The sequence below is a fragment of the Podarcis pityusensis genome (assembly GCF_964106645.2).
Source record: "Podarcis pityusensis genome assembly, chromosome: 2".
Taxonomy (NCBI): domain Eukaryota; kingdom Metazoa; phylum Chordata; class Lepidosauria; order Squamata; family Lacertidae; genus Podarcis; species Podarcis pityusensis.
Window position 1 is genome coordinate 118,251,301 of NC_138029.1, and position 11,380 is coordinate 118,262,680.

The following is an 11,380-nucleotide window of genomic DNA, read 5'->3' on the forward strand; positions in this document are numbered from 1 at the left end:
TTTTTAAACATTCCTCCCAGCTACATGCCATGGAGATGGGAGGAAGTGATGGGTCCCTGAGGTAATAGAATGGACTGCATCCCCTTAGGCGTGCAGATAAGGAGGGAGTGCTTCTTTTTGAATGTTTATTTCCATTCAAACAAGACCCTGTAAGTAGAAAACAAGCCTATCACAGAGGGAGCTTGCTTCATTCATTCAGAGCGATTGCTGCCCACTCTTCAGCAGGAAAAGCTCCAAGAGAAGCTTAGAAATCAGTAATAAATAAATGAGCATGCCCTTCCTTCAAGATTTACAATCTAAAAAGGCATGGCAAAAAATGAAATGAGGGAAGAGGTTAGTCCAGGTTTTCATCTGCTGTGCTTTTTTCTGTCTGCCTCTTGTAGGAGCTAATTCTGTATTTTAACTATAGGCTGTGTTCCGTACTTTAACTATGGGCTGTGTGAAGAATACTTTTATCGGTTCTTCTAAATCTTTCAACGTTCATTGGATGTCTCCAAGTTCTCTCTATCCATTTTCCTCCCTCTCCTGCTGTAAAGAATCTTCTATTGCCCAGGATTTTTGACTGATTAGCCTAGCATTAATTTGGTTTATATGTAACATTTTAGTAATAATTTAACTGAGGAAAGTGTGTAAAGTTGTTTAGAGTTACTGCATTGCTGGTTTTTATTCTTAACTGTTGCCTTTGGCATTTTAGCTGTTTTGACAATTGTATTTTTTCATAACTACATTTTTTAATTGTTGTAATTTAATTTTGCTAGTAGAAATGGTAAAAAAGGCAAGGTATCGATCACTATTTTAAATAAATGCATAATTTTAAAGAATTCATTTATTTTATTTTAAAAAGGTTATCTGCCCACTTTGGCTATATCCACTTACCAAAAGCATTCAGTGGTATTTACTTCCCCAAACACACATTCTGCTGGTCATGCCTCGCCCCCCCCCCCCCCCAGCAGGAGCAGGAAGATCTACTGGTAGAAATGGCGATCTACTGCTAGCTCTCCAGGTGATTTGCCATAGATCAGCAAGGGTTTCTGCCCATTTATTTATTTATTTATTTAAATTTGAACACCACTTTTCCATATAAACTGCTGCATTAATCAAAACAAAATGTTACCGAAGTTTGGCTGGGCTATCTCTGTCCCAGAGGAAGCAGCCTGAACCGTCATGCAACGAAGCCACTTTGGTGTCCAAAGATAAGGCTGGATTTAATAGCAACCACTCCCTGCCCTATACGGGACGCGGGTGGCGCTGTGGTCTAAACCACTGAGCCTAGGGCTTGCCGATCAGAAGGTCGCGGTTCGAATCCTTGCAACGGGGTGAGCGCCCGTTGTTCGGTCCCAGCTCCTGCCAACCTAGCACGTCCAAAAGTGCAAGTAGATAAATAGATACCGCTCCGGCAGGAAGGTAAAGTGTTTCTGTGCGCTGCTCTGGTTTTGCCAGAAGCGACTTAGTCATGCTGGCCACATGACCCGGAAAAACTCTGTGGACAAACGTCAGCTCCCTTGGCCTGTAAAGCAAGTTGAGCACTGCAACCCCAGAGTTGTTCGTGACTGTACTTAGCTGTCAGGGGTCCCTTTACCCTTTACCTTTACCCCCTGCCCTAACTGCATATTTGAGACTGCAACCTTATCTAGAATAAGACCAGAGACACCTTCTGACGAAAGGTGGGCTTCACCCAACAATATTGCGATGGCAGGCGCTTATAGGGCAAAATATGGGACAGGAGGGGGGAATTGGGGCCCTAAAATTTACTTTGCTTGGTGCAGAAATGACTTCAAAACAATCCATTACAATTGCCCACAGTTTACAGTGCTTTATTCAATGGGGGGGACGAGCCAAAATGTGTGGTTCGAGAGTGTATTTAATATTGCCACATTGGAAACAAAACTAGTGTACCTTTTGTCTCATGCAACCCCAAACCTGAGGGACCCATCTTTTTAAAGGAATAGGGAACTTCAGCTGCAGGGCCCAAATGTGGCCTTCTGGTCCCATCTAGTCCTCAGACTCTCTTGACAGACCACAACTTTTCTGAGCTGGACCCTTCACACCAGCCTTGCTTCGCACCCACACCTGGCCAAAAAAGGTTCGCCACCCATTTTAGAGCGTGACTCTGGGGCCATCTCCTTTTACAGAGATTGCCCAGAATGCTGTACTTATTGCCTCCTCAGGCCTTTGCTTCTTATTTGTGTTCATTATTTCCATCAACTTTCTCAGAAACTGTGAGGAAACACAAGCTATAGTACATTTTCTCCCTTAATGAAACTATTTCCATGTGCTGCTGAGGCAACACGTAGCCCAAAACATCTTGGGAAGAGCCTCCTATTATCCTGTCATGGTACTCCAGCTGCACCCTGGATCATCTACCATGAGGCAAAGTGAAATCTGGGCAAAACAGAGCATTCCCCTCTTGTTTTTATTCCTGCTTTTTGCTGCTACCAGGTGAAATATTTTGCCAGGCTGCCTTTTACTAAACATCCTAAAATAAACAATAGTTAAATATACTTCTTCTGTCTCTTTGAGAACACTTTGTGGTAGAGTATGAGGTTTGGCTTCGGGGTGGATATAAATTAAGAGACCACACAGTTTTATGAATTAAGTTCAAAGATTTACTGTAAGTTTAGAAAAGGCTGTTCTTAGGGGGAAAGGTTTAACATAAGAATGGTTACATACAGTCAAGGCTGGACAAGCAGCGTCATGTGATAGGACTCCATCATCACATGGGAATATCTCATCCTAGATTCAGGATTTTTCTGTCAAATCTTTTCGTGTTGGGGAGGTGATATATTTCCGTTACAAAGCGACAGACCGCCACAGCATCCTAAGCTACCTTGCACCTGCCAACTGACATTCAGTGCTTTTCCAACTGCACTGGCTCCTGGTGGAGTACAGGGTCAGATTTAAGGTGCTGCTTTTGACCTTTAAAGCCCTTCATGGCCTAGGACCCTTGTATCTACGGCACCGCCTCTCCCAGTATGCCCTACGGAGAGCCTTAAGGTCCATAAATAGCAACACCCTAGTGGTCCGGGGCCCTAAGGAAGTTAGATTAGCTTCAACCAGAGCCAGGGCCTTTTCAACACTGGCTCCGGCCTGGTGGAACGCTCTGTCTCATGAGACCAGGGCCCTGCAGGATCTGATTTCTTCCCGCAGGGCCTGTAAGACAGAGCTGTTCTGCCTGGCGCTTTGGCTTGGAGCCAATTTGATTCCCTCCCCCTCTTTCTTTTTTCTTTCTCCTCCTGTGATGATTTTTAATATTTTAATGTTGTATTTTAATCTTGTTTTTAAGTTGTATTCATTCAACTTGTTTTTATTATTGCTTGTTAGCCGCCCTGAGCCCAGCCTTGGCTGGGGAGGGCGGGGTATAAATAAAAATAATAATAATTATTATTATTAATAAGAGTGGAAGTGTAGCTGTAAGAAAGCTTCCCACAGAGCCTAGGGCTTGACCCAATCAGGTCTAGTCTGAAGCCAAAGGGGGTCCCTTGTGTACTTCGAAACCCTGCAAGGTTATAATATAGTAATTTATTAATTATGCCCTGCCCATCTGGCTGGGTTTCCAACAAAATAAAAAAGCGATTAAATATAAAATATTAAAAACTTCCCTAAACAGGGCTGCCTTCAGATGTCTTCTAAAAGTCAGATAGTCGTTTATCTGTTTGACATCTGATGGGAGGGTGTTCCAAAGGGCAGACACCACCACCGAGAAGGCCCTCTGCCTGCTTCCCTGTAACCTCCTATCTTGCAGGAAGTGAACCGCCAGAAGATCCTCGGAGCTGGACCTCAGTGTCCGGGCTGAAAGATGAGGGAGAAGACATTCTGAAGCAGCTGGCCTATAGGTTTTCATTCTGCAGCCCTTGTCACAGAGCCCAGTTACCACCTGGCCAGTGAGAGAAAGGGAGGCCCTCCTTTCCTGGGACCTTTCCACTGCTGCCAGGTAGAAGTCTTTAATGTTCTGTGATGCCTCTCTACCAAACAGCCTAAGCTCCCCTGGGTCTTCTTGAGGACACCCTTTACATAGGGCGGGGTTTAACTTTTAAGCATGGGGTGAGCAAAACAGCCGGCAGGGAAACTGCTAGGTTTCATTTGCTTTAAAAAACAAAAAAAAGGAGACTCTTCAGAAAGAGGTTTTAACATCTAAATTGTTACGTGCATACAAAACTATCTCAAAGGAGCAAAAGGGTACTGAAAATAAAACCGGATAAATACACTTAGCTAGCCCACATCTCTCTAAACTGGTTAGTAGCTCTCCTATTTCTTCAAGTGCAAGGCTTGAATTCCACCTGCAGCACAGATTGTTTAAACTGACTGATAGCTGTTTTACGGGATTTCAGGCAGAAGTATCTCCTGGCCCTCCCTTGAGATGTCAGGGATTGAACCTGTGTCCTTCTGCTTGCAAGGTGCTATTCCACTGAGCTATGACTCTTTCACTCCAGGAAGCAAATTAACAACCCAAGGCTGCTGTTCCACTTAAGCAACAGAACTCCCCTCTCCCTTCCCTTGCAACCCCACTCCCAGGCTAGAGATGTGAAGGCCTGTATAAACTCTGGAATCCGCCCTCCCCCCACCCCAACATTTGTTTCCAAAATATTGGGGGAAACCAGGGAAAAATAAGGGAAAAAACCCTATGTCATGTCCCCCCAATTTCTAAGTTCTTTTCTGGGACTTCACATCTCTGCCCCGGGCTCTCTCAAGATTTGCTCCAAAGGATTGAGGGAGCTTCTACAATAGATGTTAGGAGCAGTTGGGGAGAGGAAGGCGAGGTCCCATTGCATGAGCAGTGATGGATACAACTCCAAATTTCCAAACTGAACTGTATACAAGATTTATTTTTTTAAAAAATGTCCAATTCCTTCAATGCTATTGGGAACTTTTGGCATAGTTTCAGGTTCTCTTCCAGTTCCTGGTACTAATTGGTCTTCCATGGCATTAGTGCCTTTCCGGAATCAGTGCTGTGGATCCTGCTTTTATACCAGCTATACCCCTGATCCTGACTGAGTGCTAGCTAAGTTGGCGACTAGGTAAGAAAAATGGCACTAGGACAAGTTTCTCCCTCATGTGGGTTCTGTGAATTATAGTAAGGTTTCTGTTTTTGCTGGAGTTCTGACATTCCATGTATTTTTATGGTTTCTCACTTATGTGTATTCTTTGATGTGAAATAAGGTTACTTCTCTGAGTGAAGGCCTTTCCACACACCAAACATTTATAGGGTTTCTCTCCTGTGTGGGTTCTCTGGTGTGAAATAAGGTGACCTTTCTGTGTGAAGGTCTTTGCGCACACCAAACATTCATACGGCTTCTCTCCTGTGTGCCTTCTTTCATGTCTAACAAGATACACTCTTTCACAAAAACCTTTTCCACACTCCATACATTTATATGGTTTTTCCCCTGTGTGAGTTTTTTGATGTACAATAAGGCTTCTCCTATCACTGAAGCTCTTTTCACACTCCGTGCATTCATGTGGTTTTTGCCCTGTGTGGGTGTTTTGATGCACAGTAAGACTTCTCCTATCACTAAAGCTCTTTTCACACTCCATGCATTGATATGGTTTCTCCCCTGTGTGTGTTCTTTGATGTGAAATAAGGTTACTCCTCTGAGTGAAGGTATTTCCACACACCAAGCATTTATAGGGTTTCTCTCCTGTGTGGGTTCTTTGATGTGAAATAAGGTGATCTCTCTGAGTGAAGGTCTTTCTACATACCACACATTCATATGGTTTCTCCCCTGTGTGGGTTCTCAAATGTACATTAAGGCTTCCACTATGAGTGAAGCTTTTTCCACACTCCTTGCATTGATATGGCTTCTCCCCCGTGTGGGTTCTTTGATGCTTAGAACAAGCTCGTGAATCACTGAAGCTTTTTCCACACTCCATGCACTGATATGGTTTCTCTCCTGTGTGATTTCTTTGATGCCTTGCAAGATGTCCCCTTTCAAGGAAGCTCTTTCCACATTCCATACATTTATATGGTTTCTCTCCTGTGTGTCTTCTTTGATGCCTAGCAAGATACCCTCTGTCAATAAAACTGTGTCCACACTCCATACACTGATATGGTTTCTCCCCTGTGTGGGTTCTTTGATGTGAAGTAAGGCTACGATGCACAGTGAAGCTCTTTCCACACTCCATGCACTTATATGGTTTCTCCCCTGTGTGGGTTTTCTGATGTACAAAAAGACTTCTTCTGTCACTGAAGCTCTTTCCACACTCCAGGCATTCATACGGTTTCTCCCCTGTGTGGATTCTTTGATGTACAATGAGACTTCTCCTATCACTGAGGTTTTTCCCACACTCCATGCATTTAAAAGGTTTCTCCCCTGTGTGGGTTCTTTGATGTACAATGAAGTTTCCTCTCTTGTTGAAGCTCTTTCCACATTCTGTGCATTTATATAGGATCTGCCCTGTGCGGGTTCTGAAATGTCTATTTAATACAGATTTATCTTTGCATATTTCCCCATTCACTATCCACTTTTTCAGTTGATTTCTTTTGTGGTCTTCTGGGTTTAGAACTTCATGGTCATCTGCACCTTGAGAAATAGAATAATTCTTCCTCCCATTCTTCAATCGGTATCCTTCTAGCCTATTTCTCCCGCTTTGATGTCCAAACATCTCTTCGGCTTTATGCCGGCCTGTTTCCAGTAGCTCACTATAACTCTTGTCCCGCTGATTAGCTATTTGGAGATAAAAGGAAAACACTTATTTCCTGTTAGGACTTCAATGCTAAAAGCATCATGAGTTATCAAGCCCAATTACCCTTTTCTTTTTTCTGATTTCCTAGGTTGTCCCCTCCCCTCTCTGGACACCTTGCCGAAACCTATGTCACCTTTTGAATCTGTTACTCAACAGCATTAATGCCTTTCTTATTTATTTCCCATCGATTAAACAAGACACAGAAGTGTGTGCATGTGTGGATTATCTGATATAACAATGAAATGGGGTTCCACAAGGTTATGTAAAGTGGGGGGTGGGGGTGGAATGAAACTGCAAAAAAGCTTGGAGAAGGGACACACCAAACTGAAAAAAGATAACTGTTCTATGGATTCTATTAAATAGGCCGTAATTTTTTAAAAAAAGTAGATGGTGAGAAACAACACAGTTACATAGTCCAAAGCAGACTGTGGATATTCCGGTACACCAAATGGGCAATGAGAAAAGCAAATAAAAATGGTTATCACTGAAGGGAAGTGGTCGCCAATACTTACCTCTCCTACTCCCAATGGGCCAACTTTGACAGGTGGATGGGGCCATTCACCTGTCAATCACTTGAAATCACAATAACCCCTACGCACAGCAATTTGGAGGAGCCACTCACCAGCTGACTGTCAGGTGCAGGGAAGGTGGGCATGGTTTAACCCAAGCAGACCAATGGCCCATATGGGGAGGTCTTGCTGGCCTAATTAGGCCTGTGTGCCAGAGGGTCTTCACCTCTGTTTTAAGGTAGGGTATGAAGGGATGTGCCTTTGTTTGCAAAACAGTTCTCTGCTTTTGCTAGCTACTCTGACAAGGAAATTCAAAAGGTTGTGTGTGTGTCAAATACTCAACCCTAGAATCCGAGATCTAATGGGGAAATGGATTCTAAACACTGAAAGAGGGAGGGGAAACAGACTGTCCCGTAAGGAAGGTGAGCAGAACATAAAAGAAGCCTTGCTTCATCAAGCCCAAGCCACTGGACATGCTTGCTGGGGCTGATGGGAGTTGTAGTTCTGCAACATCTAGAGCAGGCATAGGCAAACTTGGCCTTCCAGATGCTTTGGGACTACAACTCCCATCATTCCTAGCTAACAGGACCAGTGGTCAGGGATGATGGGAGTTGTAGTCCCAAAACTTCTGAAGGGGCAAGTTTGCCTATGCCTGTTCTAGAGAGCCAGTGGTTCCCTAGTTTTAACTAAGGGAGACTTAGTGAGTGTCAAATCTACATCAGTGGGAAGGAGGAAGCCTTAAGTTATGTCTACCAGGAATTTAAACACAGAATTAAGGAATGCCCTGAACACCCAGAGAAGAACTGACCCATCACAGAGTCAATCTCTCTGCTTCCTCACAGTCCCTCAGAAGTGGATCTTCCCCTTTCTCTAGCCAGAGGTCTGATTTGGAATTTCTTTCAACGAAACAAGGCAGACTAATAACCACGAAATATTCAGGCATTTCAAATTCACCCACTGCTCTGACCCCCTCCCAAATGTAGCGGGAGATTAGTCCGTTGCACCCTCTTCTTGTTGAGTATGACGGGGCAACTGGGCACCCAGTGTTCATTAAGTCCAGTTCATTGATAATGTAGCAGTAGCAGCAGCAACTTCAAATACTGGACACCTCTCAACATGGTGTCCAGCATTCCCTCCGTGGCCTACGAACTGCCTCTGGGAAGCCTCCAAAGCGATACATGAAGACTGTGAAATGAAAGCACTCCAAATGCTAAGGAAAGGGTTAATGCTCACAAGGTCTTTAGAGCTCTGTGACGTCATGTGCCTGAGGCAGTTATGGCAGTTGGTACAGTTAGAGCAGCAGGTCTGTTCTGTTGCGCTGCTGTCTGCCTCAGTTAAGTCAGTCTGTAACAGTATTTATCTTAGATCCAAATCTACATAAGATGCATTAGCAACAGCACTTGTCAACCAAGGGACAAGACATCCTTACCCAGAAACATTACATTTGCGTAATTTTCCAGCATCACTTCCTTGTAGAGAGCTCTCTGGCAGGGGCCCAGCAGATCCCACTCCCCCTTGCTGAAATACACGGCCACCTCCTCAAAGGACACCAGCCGCTGAAAGGAAAAGATAGATTCTCTACTCAGAAATGAACTCTTATGTAGATAAAATAATAAACGTATATCTGACAGGCTCCCAGCGTGAAAATAAAAGGGCTAACCTGGTAGCTTTATTGCTCTTGCTATTATTAATAATGTTATTTATTAATCACGTTCTACATACAGTGGTACCTCAGTTCTGAAATGCCGAAAACCCAGAAGTAAGTGTTTCGGGTTTTGAACGTTTTTCGGAAGCCGAACGTCCGATGCGGCTATCAGCTATTGTTTCTGAGGTACCTCCACCAATCAGAAGCTGCGCCTTGGTTTTAGAACATTTCGGAAGTCAAACAGACTTCCGGAATGGATTAAATTTGGTGCTTTTGTTTTTGCTATATATATCTGAAGGCAGCCCTGTTTAGGGAAGCTTTTAATGTTTGATGTATCATTGTATTTTAATATTCTTTTGGAAGCCGCCCAGAGTGGCTGGGGAAACTCAGCCAGATGGGCGGGGTATAAATAATAAATTATTATTATTATTATTATTATTATTTTGCGTTTTTGTTTTTGAGGCTTTTTGGTTAATTTGTTTTTGTGACTGTGTGGAACCCAGTTCAGCTACTGACTGATTGATTGATTGATTGATTGTGTGACTGTGGAAATGGATAAAAGCCCCCCATCAAAACAATGACTATCAACAGTGCAGGTAAGAAAAAAAATTATTTAAATGTTATCATCTACAATCTTATTTATTTTATAGTACAGTACATTGATTATTGCTTTCATTTTATGGATCAATTATCTTGTCAGACAGTAAAATTCATGTTAAATTGCTGTTTTAGGGGTTGTTTTTAAAAGTCTGGAACAGATTAATCCGTTTTGCATTACTTTCTGTGGGAAAGTGCACCTTGGTTTTGGAACGTTTGGTTTTGGGACAGACGTCGGGAACAGATTAAGTTTGAGAACCAAGGTACCACTGTGTTGTACAAAATGTAATGTAAAGTGGACACCGATGGCAGAAAGCTTTGCAAAATCCAGCTAGGAAAGCTTTAATTTTTTTCTGCAGGACGGTAGACATCACGCAAGAGTTCATAGTTTAAGTTGGGTCACCTAGACATTTTGTAGCAGCAACAGAGAAGGGGCAGCGCACGTTTCCTGCAAACCTCGCAGCCCCAGGCTGTGCCCTGCCTGTCTCCACAAGGAACCTGCCTCTTACCTGAGATGGGTCCATGGCAGAAGTTTCCACTCCAGCTCCAGCAAGCGATGATCCAGATTGGGCCTCTGATACCATTGTTCTGTCATGGGGGGAGAGGGAGAGAAAGAAGAGGTAAACCAGGCCATCTCTGGGACACGGCTGGAAGGAAAGTCCCAATCTGGGGGCAACTGAGAAGTGGAGTTATTCACATTTCAGCTGAACGGTGAGGGCAAGACTTTCACCCTTTGGTTTCCCGGCTTTTCACATAATTAAAATGAATTTCACTTACCCTCCTTTAAATTTATTCCACATTGTCCTGCCTGGGACTCTCTTGTCTCTCTCTCTCTCACACACACACACCCTCAATCAATCAAAATATACTGATGTCGTATTCTATCCACTCCTGTTTCTTCAAAACCTTCCCACTCCCTCAAGCCCAGAGGGAAACATTGAAAATTTTCCCACGTGCAAAGGAACATAAGAAGCTGTTTATTTACACAAAAGCACAGGCGGAGTGGGGAGGGAATAGGTACCTAATTTGAAGCTATTCACAACATGTATCTGGGGTTATGAGCATCAACATTTAGTAGTAGTAGTAGTAGTAGTAATAACAATAATAATGATAATAATAAAAAATGACTTATACCCCACCCCAATTTGGCCAGGTCTCCCCAGCAACAACATTTTATAAATGTTGATTATGCTTGGGGGGGGGGGGTGGAGGTGGGGTGACAGAGGGAAAATTGGAGGTGGGGTGACCCACCACCACCCAAGGGCCTTTCCCTTCCCGCGCGCCCAGAACAAGGGGGAAGAGAGGCTTCAAAGTGCAGCTCTTGGGGGGCGCCTCCTTTTGCAGCTGGATTTGGGCGCATCAGCCTCAAACATTAAGACAACTCCCCTCCCCAGCCTTCCCCCCAAATGCAAGCTCCGCGTCTCCCACCGCCGCCCGCCGCGTGGCACCTCGCCGCCTCTTTCGTCTCCTGCCCGCCGCTCCTCGCCTGGGAATCCCGACGACGAGCCTCTTTCCTCCAAATCCGAATGGAGGTGCGTCGGCGACGGTCTTCCCCCACTTTCAAAACTTCCTGCCTCTCTAGGAACCACAGCTCGGTTTGGTTAACCCTCGCAGGGCTGCATCTCTCAGCTCCTCCCTGTTCGCAAAGCGGCGCCCTGCGCGCGCGCGCGCCGTTCTTCATTCCAGGGGGAAGCAAATTTTGGGTTGTGGTTGCTTTTGGGTTGTGGTTGCTTTTGATGCATTTATACATCAAATTTATGCATCCGTCAAACCAGGGAGCAGTTCAGCCACAAAGCATATAGGAAATCTTATGCAAACATCATATGGGAAATCTTATGCAAACAGATGGAGTTATGCTTTCCAACTCAGGGTAACTGAACCCAGAATTATAAATGAGTATATAATGTAATAATTATTAAGTTTCCTTCTCCCCCCCCCAAAAAAAAACATG

The 11,380-nt window shown here is 44.1% G+C and overlaps 1 protein-coding gene across 1 annotated transcript; it reads right to left on the reverse strand.

The window, feature by feature from the left end:
* Positions 1 to 4,794: 4,794 nt before the first annotated feature.
* LOC308469631 (uncharacterized protein) lies at positions 4,795 to 10,997 on the reverse strand. Its single transcript, XM_080992367.1, has 4 exons — positions 10,878 to 10,997; positions 9,939 to 10,017; positions 8,617 to 8,743; positions 4,795 to 6,659 (listed from the first exon to the last, which is right to left on the reverse strand). The coding sequence occupies exons 2-4, from the start codon at positions 10,011 to 10,013 to the stop codon at positions 5,116 to 5,118; spliced, it is 1,746 nt and encodes a 581-aa protein (XP_080848493.1). The 5' UTR covers positions 10,014 to 10,017; positions 10,878 to 10,997; the 3' UTR covers positions 4,795 to 5,115.
* Between the last annotated feature and the right edge of the window lie 383 nt (positions 10,998 to 11,380).